Source organism: Atta colombica, unplaced genomic scaffold, assembly GCF_001594045.1.
Source record: "Atta colombica isolate Treedump-2 unplaced genomic scaffold, Acol1.0 scaffold126, whole genome shotgun sequence".
NCBI classification, from domain to species: Eukaryota; Metazoa; Arthropoda; class Insecta; order Hymenoptera; family Formicidae; genus Atta; species Atta colombica.
In genome coordinates, this window is record NW_017259213.1 from 5,844,104 (window position 1) to 5,853,154 (window position 9,051).

The 9,051-nt window shown below is 34.4% G+C and overlaps 1 protein-coding gene across 1 annotated transcript in view; it reads right to left on the minus strand.

The window, feature by feature from the left end:
* Positions 1-6: 6 nt before the first annotated feature.
* LOC108694999 overlaps positions 7-9,051 on the minus strand; it is a 12,791-nt gene continuing 3,746 nt past the window's right edge. Inside the window, exons 2-9 of the mRNA XM_018204706.1 lie at positions 6,478-7,454; positions 5,454-5,744; positions 3,905-4,725; positions 3,093-3,260; positions 2,577-2,817; positions 2,088-2,214; positions 1,824-2,005; positions 7-550 (exon numbers count right to left, since the gene is read on the minus strand). Coding sequence (XP_018060195.1) covers positions 305-550; positions 1,824-2,005; positions 2,088-2,214; positions 2,577-2,817; positions 3,093-3,260; positions 3,905-4,725; positions 5,454-5,744; positions 6,478-7,341 — 2,940 coding nt within the window. The 5' untranslated portion in view covers positions 7,342-7,454 and the 3' untranslated portion in view covers positions 7-304. The remainder of the gene's footprint in view (positions 551-1,823; positions 2,006-2,087; positions 2,215-2,576; positions 2,818-3,092; positions 3,261-3,904; positions 4,726-5,453; positions 5,745-6,477; positions 7,455-9,051) is intronic.

Here is a 9,051-nt window from a genome sequence, read left to right on the forward strand (position 1 = left end):
ATAGACATTACAAATACGAAGATTCTAGTAAATTACATTTTCTCCTTAACGACTCGCTCAACTCGGGATTACAATTTCCCTAATAATTTCATGCGATTAATAATATTGTATGTATTGTTGATCCTCCTTGCTGGCTTGAGTCATAGTCTTGAAGGTTTGCTCGTGATGAACGTCGCGAGTCCTATTGCAATCAGTTCACAAAATGGAGCGGAAACCATCAAGGAGTGTTCCTAAATACTTCCGCAGAAATCAGTCTTATATAAAACCCATCATCGGATTTATTTCAATGTCTTTTTTATCATTATCACGCTTTTTTGTAAAATATCCTCTTGATGGCTTCTTTTCTTTCTGTCAATACGAGCGCCAACGGCGTCTTTCCTTGCCGATTCTGTATGTTCGTCTGGCCTCCAGCTTGTATTAAAAGTCGACAGACATCTTTCTGCTTTTCCAAGTCTACATTATTCGAAACCGCCGCGGCCATGTGCAACGGTGTGTTATACATGTAGTTGATCTCGTTCACAACATTCGAAGTAGCCTTGCGCAGCAATACCTACGAAAATGCGAAAAGTTTCAGCATAATTTGCGTAAATAGAAATCAACAATGTCATGAGTAGAATTTAATCTTGAGAGGAAGACTGCATATCAAATGAATCACCAGTGTGTTTAATAATGTGTGTTAAGGATTTATCCTAATCTACAATTTATTTTTAAAAACATTATATCTTTTGTCTACATATTTGCATCTCTTTTATTTTTTATCTGTTTGTAAATAATTAGCTTGTTTGTTTGTTTGATGAAATCATTGATTTTTGCGGGACAAGAAACTGAGTGCGACATCTTGTTAGAAAAATTGTGTTTATAAGAGAGAAAGAGATAACTTTCTGTATGGAATATTATTAAATACAGGATAAAATGAAAAACAACGGCGGATGTTGCAACTCCTTTCAAAAAAGAGACAATTATCTTACGTGTTATATAATATCTAAATGTGGTTGAGAAAAACGTGTCAAAATTGATTTTATTAACGCCTAATATAACTTGTTTTGTTATTTGTAATCAAATTGATAACACTGTCGACTGCATGTCAAAGATTATCGCGCGGAATTCTGGGTGAATAAGAGTGAATGGATCAATTACTTCTTGCTTTCAACTTCTTACTTTCTATAGCCATCTCTGATTGGTGGATCTTTCTACCGATTTTATCCACTAGTCGAGACATGAAAAAAAGAGATAAGAAATGAGTGAGCAGTTCATGTTTAATCACAAAACATTCGAATTATCACGCAATATGTTTCAGAAGATGCGCATTTTTTTCTAACTATAAGATCTTTGAGCAAATTTAGAATTAAATCTTCTTCTTTTAATAAAATTTTGATAGTCTTTATAAATTTTGAATATTTTATATAATTAAATTTATTTTATCAATATTTAATATTAATAAACAATATGCCATCTTAATAGCATTTAAATTATAAATTGCTCATTAATTAAAACTCATTTGAAATTAATTGGAAAATAAATCTATTTACATGCATTAGAATTAATTTGGAAAATCTCTTGGGATTTTAAAGTTGAAAAACTATTCAATGTTTCAAAACAATGTTTGCTGTTATTCTCGATATTATATCTTCTTCTTATTTTCTAAGAATCTCACAAGGTTTCTCATATCGATATTTGTAGCATTTCTTTTTAATTCCAAGAAGTGATATACGTTGCAGACGTATAAATATCATTTTATCCAATGAACCGATTATTACACGGATAACTTCACAATTTCATGGGTAATTGACGCGCAAAGCTGGAAAATCCCTCAGGTGGATTACCTTCACGAGTGCAGGATCGCAACTCAATGAGGCTGCCATATGTAAAGCAGTATCGCCGCATTTGCTTTCTTTGATTTTGATATTTGCTCCATTTTTCAAGAGAAGATCCGTTATGCCCAAGGATTTGACGCCTCGTCCGAAAGGATCGTGCGATTCAACTGCGATGTGAAGAGCGGTTCTCCCTGAAATGCATACGTATTTTTATTCTTGTATCGGATTTTTGTCCAATTTCATGTTTCTTAATCTCATTCCTGTTTAACTAACCATCATAATTACACCTCGATAAATCGAACACGGGATTTCCTTGCACCGTTTTCAATGTTAACAGTTCCGCCAAGACCTCCCCGTGAGAATCGCCGCGTGCTACAACTGAATGTATCAGCGTGTCGCCCTGAAATAATAGAAATGACGATAAAAAAAATTGTCCGTATGAAATTATCTTTAATGTCTCTTGTTTAACCATGATTATATGCTTGTTCTTGTTTCAAAGCGATCATCATACGTCGTGTAAATATTCAGCGATTACATGAATTGCAATTAGTCATTCAGAAATGTATTTATTAACGAATAATTCGCTGAAATAAGAGAGAATCTTTTCTATATAATAGGAATTATTTCGTTTAAAGATTTGTCCACGAATGTAATATATATTTAATTAAAATGCAAACGCGTGACCAATTATTATATTAGAGTGCCTTAATAAATTGTACAAAAACGACCATTTTCACGTAGAAGAATCATAAGAAAACTTACGTGCATATGATATAATGTTTGGTTAATATCGATCCCTTTCTGTATCATTGCAGCAGCTAGATATCCGGTGACATACGGCATTTCCGGACAATTCATAGCGGCTAAGTACAAAGCATCCTCGTTGCGATTATTCACAATTGATAGAGCACTCGGCAAGTTGCCCAATCTTTCGACCAATGGCACCAAATAAGCTTTTTTCTTTGTTAATTCCTCTGGGTTGCCCACCAGGCACATTAGCGCTCTATTATACGCAAATATTTTAGCATAAAAGAGATAAAAAGGAAAATTTGAGAAAAGAGAAACAGTTTTTATTGCTATTTCTCCTTTTCAAAAGTTCAACATTAATTAGTTTTTATTATATTAACAATATTGCTATATCAAAAGAAGATTTAGCAGCATCAGTTAATGTATTTATTTATATGCGATATAATGTACACTTTTTTTATACTCGTCTATTAAATTCAAAGCAAAACAAGTTCATTTAATATTATTAATAAAATAAAACGAGTTACTTACGTGTCACCATCCTCATCTGTGGCTGCTAGTTCCTCTATGGACTTTTTCAGCAGATTACTCATGGCTCTTTCCACTTCCTTAGGATGTAATCCTTCCTTCAGCCTCTCACTTGCTCTTACAGACGGTAAGTTTAACGAAGGCCACGGTATTATACCTCGATTCAAGTTCCTGTCGTGGCAATTGGGGTCGTTAACCACACTTCTTATCACTCATTCGTGCGAAAGCTGTATTATTTTAACAGGAGTGCATAGAAAAATGACAGTATTCAAAACTTTTATAACTTGATTTAAAAAGCAGTTTATTTGCGCAAATTAAAATTATATTGAGAAATTAAATTTATTTAAAAAACATGTTTTAATACGCATGAGATTGCTACATTTGATTTATACTTAGATTCGTATTTTCTAATTGCTTAAAGATACCGGAAACATAAATATGCCATTGACTTAACTTAAACGGCTGATTTATCGCAACATTTCTCGTTATCATCCGTTTCGTTGCGATATCTGCCATCAATTTTGATTACATAATTTCGTGGAAATAGAGAACATATGTTTCTTTTTTTTTTACATTTGCAAGCACGTGATTAAAACATATCTAGAATCATAAACACTGAAACTAATTTTGTCTTCGAGGAAAGAGAAGCTTTGTTTTGAAAAAGATATATCATTTTTTTTCCAATTTCACGAAAAACTTTGAATATCGATTTAGGTTCAGACTTAGTTTATACAATTTATTTCGAACTACTGTCATCTCTCTCGCTCGTTTACTTTATTTTTATATTTTCCTCACAATCATTTTATTAAGTTTACCTCTGTGGATTGGGTACAAACGAGGAGACCATCGTTGGTATTTGATAATCGCTGGGTACAAACGTGGACGGTGGCTGATCATATCTCTTTTCTCCACCGGCGGCATGGAAAATCGTGTACTCCTTCTGTGACGTCCTTAAGTTCGGTTCAGATGTCTTCACGGATGTCTCATCGGTCAGTCCGAGTTCGTGCAGAGTATTCGCATCGTGCTGCAACACAACTGACGTGTCGACCTGGTTGTTCTTCGCGTGCGATTCGTAGAACCTTGGTTCCATGTTTGTAGCGTGACCGTTCACCGCGCGATTCACAAATGCACATCCTCCGGTGCTCCCCTTGCTCGCGTAAACCGATACGAGATCGCTATTGATGGGCAGATCCCCAACTTGGATGGGGTCCGTGTTGGGTATACCCAAACAAACCTCCAGCTTTTCGCTTCGCATGCCGCTCCTAGGACATTCGCGCGATACAGGATTCACATCACTCCCCAATGTTTGTACGGATGCACACCGGTCGTTATAGGCCGATGAGAAGCAAGAGGTATTCGAGACAACCTGCGGCTCCTTCAATGTTTTCCCTTGCTTGTCCTCTTCTATGACCTGCTCTACGAGTTGGAGCAACGCGCAGTCGATTGTATCACTGCTATTGACTATCGTTCCCGAAGACTCGTAGATACCTTTCCAACCGGAAAGTGATTCGCCAAGCTGTTCCTCAGTCTGATAATTAAGGGCTGTCTGATAATTCGGGCTGGATACGTCGCTGTAAGATTGGTTGGACGAGGATGAGGAAGATAACGTTTGCGGCACACGATATGTCGATGCAACCTGCGAAGGAAGGTGATTAACTGAATCATCTGCCGAGAATTCGTTTCGTATTTGTATTTAGTCACGGAGGAGTAAGTGGCAACCGCTACATAAACTTATACTAGCTGTCAGGTAGCTATTTGAATATTTTATGAGACTCGTCAAACATGATAATAGGTGTTTTATGAGTGAAACAATGTGGTATGTTGGGTAAACTCAGTTTTAAATATTTAAACCTGTTATTACAAGTTTTGTGTGTGTGTGTGTGTGTGTGTGTGTGTGTGTGTGTGTGTGTGTGTGTATTCTTTTATTTTTACATGTATGTGTGTTATTCAAAATATAAATTCTGACAATTCTCACAATTAATATAAAGAAAATTAATATCACTATCAAATAAGTAAATTGATATAATAGACAAAACAAGTAATATTCAACGTATAAAAAGATTTATAAAAGTGTGCAATCATAGTTTATTCATTTTAGAAAAAAATCGGAAAATCTGACCTACAGTGATAAAATAGACGAACTGCGCTGTATTTTAATTTGCGGTCGTATTTAATCTGCAATTCAGTTTAAATCTTTACGTGGATGGCGTGTGTAATATTACACATTTTTTTGAAGTGTGATAAACTGCAATCGCTCGCGTAAGACTTCAACGCCTTGTTTTACTTATTCTAGACATGCGGGTTTCGTCGAAGCGCTACTTATGCGCGCTCCTCATACATTTATGCAGATTATTGCGGACTTACCTGCGGTGAGCCGAGCGGACTGCCGATGACGTTGACGTGCATCTGCGGTGATTCCAAGTTCGTAGCGGAACCCGGTGATTGGGCGCGACTCGACGCCCGACTGTTCGACCTCGAGACGACGTAGTTGTAGCTACTCGCTGGAGAATCGGACCAGGTTTTCGCGCCTGGCGAAGGAATCGAGTGACTGCCGGCATCTGAGAGCAATGCGGCTTGAAAACCGCCATGCGACAGGATGTCCATCAAGGACTCTTCTCCCGGATCGTCGACAACTATGGAGGGAAGTGCCGCGGTCTGAAATACGATTAAATCGGTTTTTATAAAGCGGGAGAACTCTTTTGCGTCATTAACGCTAATAGTTTTGGTCATCGACACTCATTTCAAATTTTTTTTTATCGAGGAATAATTATATAACATATAATTATATTAAAGTAATTATTATACATTATAATTAAAATAATTTTGTAATATAATAATCAATATATGTATAGGCAAAATCATTTATAATTTTTAATTAATTTCCTTTATTCATCATGTGCAATGAAATGCACTTTCAAATAAGTATTTACTCAAAATAAAAAAGTTATGCTTAAATCAAATAAATATGTTTACATTAAGTAAATATTTCGTTAGTATTATTGAAACAAATATTTATTGAAATTTAATAAATTTTTTTTTAATGAAATAGAATTAAAAGTTTTTTTCTCGTGCAGATGAACCGAGGAAATTAAAATAGTATGCCTAATTATTTTTCGACTGTTTGAAATATTCAGTGCATTAAAATAGTATTTTATATACATTATAATTGCCGTCAAATGTTTATTATTAATATATAAAAAGTAGATTGATATACTAAAAATATCTTTTTTTTATACTCTCTTTAGTGCAACTTTTGTGCAAATCTATCTACAAAAATGCGTTTCAATTAAGTCGCCACATTTAATGTGCGATACAATTTAAAAAAAAATAATGTATAATTTTATAAGAACATTATCATTGGTATAAAACGTAATTTAACAAAACTTACATCATTGTTAGAGTCTCCGTTACGGAAAATATCTTTGTTATTCTCTTCGATCCAATTGGGTTCCATCCCCAAATTCATCGCTCCGATCAACGTCTGATTTCGACTCGAATCCGATAACTGATCTAAGCAAGGATTCAGTTTCTCGCTGTAATCCTTGTTCCTTAAGATTTGCTCGGCAGTTTTGTCGTAGTCTACCGCGTAGGCGGCATCTGTGCCGTCGTTTGCACGCGTCATTTGTAGCCAGGTCATCATGGAGTAAGGATAGGATAATGCTCGAGGGGATTGAAAATTGGGCTTGACTGGTCCCCGTTGAATTAGATCGGAATCGTCAGAATCATCCTGCTCCTGCTGTCTCGCCTGTTCGGACTCCGAATCGTCGTCCAGGGAATTCCCATCGTACAAAGGATGGCATCGTTTCTTGTCGTCGCATATGTTAAGCGGCAAGTAGCCTTTATTGTCATCACTCGTAATGTTATCCTCGTTATTGTTTATATCCTCATTATCAGTATATCCTGATTTGCAGTTGTTTCGATACTCCAGGTTATCCACGTTTTCGTTGCTGATTTGGCGCGTTCTGCCGACGTTCTCATTGGCATCTTTGTTGCGCGCAAGCCGCAAATTTTCGATCTTTTCGATTATGTCTTCATATTTTAGTTTTTCGCGAAAATCCTTATCGAGATCAAAATTCTTGTCCGTGTCCGCGCTTGAGTGGCAGGACGTATCTGGACTGATAGACATATCCTCGGATTCAGTTGATCTGGAATCTTCTTCCAAAGAGCTCACGGACGAGCAATCTGGAATTGAGACGCGTTGCAGTGTCCACTTTTCGATCCGGATCGGCGTAATTCGGCCAAAATGAGCCATGGTGTACTGCCTTGATTTTTCTTATATATATATATCTTGTGTAATATAAATCGTAATAACTGTCAAAAAGAATTGATAAAAATTTTCACGCAGACCCCAAAAACGACGCAAATCTGTAAAATAAATAATAGTAAAAATAAATTTTATGAATTAAGAATAATTTCTTTTATTTTTTGATAATTTTTATAGATATTGTTAAATATAAAAATTATGCAAAAGATTAAGGTTTTAAATAATATTATTTTAATTCAGTGTATGTTATACTTATTACAATACTTATTACAATTTTATTTTTCATCAATCTTTAAAACATATAGAATTATTATGTGCATTGTATATATAATTATAATATACTTTTAAAATTTATTTTAACAAAGTATTCCGAAATATTTACTTAAAGCTGTTTATATATAAATTTAATTTCAATTTTTATATAAAATATCATATAAATAATAATTTTATATAAAATATCATTAATTCAAGTATATTTTCTTCTTGGAAGTAATCAAATTGTAAGACTTACGTAATATAATACATAATATGTACCAAGTTACTTAAAATTAATTATAAAAATCTATTATAGCAAAAATTTTCAAAAATTTTTTTAGATAAATACTATTTTTAACAATAAATTTATTTATTACAATTGTGTTATTATTCAGTTTAAAAGATTATATTCTCATATTATGCAATAACACAAAAGAATTTCTTTCAGTATAATAATTCACGGTGTGTCAATTGTTTTAATTATTACCGAAAAATGTTTACTGATTAAGTGCGCTATTATCAGTTATGGTTGCTTTCCACTATTGTACATGTTGATATCTTAGACTATGATGTATTTTGTTGCTGACAATTTTATCATTTAGTAGTTACTGTACATTAACATGTTTGTTACATATTCGACAGAAAATACATACTCACACAACACACACACACACACACACACACACACACATACACACACACACGCGCGCGCGCACGCACGCACACGCACGCACACGCACGCACACGCACACGCACGCACACGCACACGCACGCACACGCACGCACACGCACACGCACACACACGCACCACACGCACACGCACGCACACGCACGCACACGCACACGCACGCACACGCACACACACGCACACGCACGCACACACACGCACACACACGCACACACACACACACACACACACACACTCTATTCTTGCATAAACTTTCGCCAGAATCCAAGAACAGCTCAAGAAATCTTCTTACTTCAAATATAATAACAATGGTTGCTGATAAAAGTATGGAAAATTTTGCAGAACATCATGAAGAATGAGTATATTCGAAGTAGAGATCATTAAAAACTTTGTGATAACCTATGTTCCCGAGACAATAAAAATATTATTGCCATTTAATAATCGATTTCCAGGATCATAATATAGATCATAATACTCATTATATGTAAAATAAGCTTTGATTAATTTCAATTAAGTATTATTATTAACAATTTTTTTGTTCACACATATATATATATTGATATATACGTATGTTATTTATATAGTAAACAAATAAGAGGATATACAATAAAATATCATTATCCTAATATTTCCTAATATTTCCTAATTATATATACGTACGATTAATACATTGCATAATATTTTTTTTATAGAAAATTGTAATTTTATATAATGCATCAAAATAATTTTATAATGTTAAAAGAACAAATATTTAT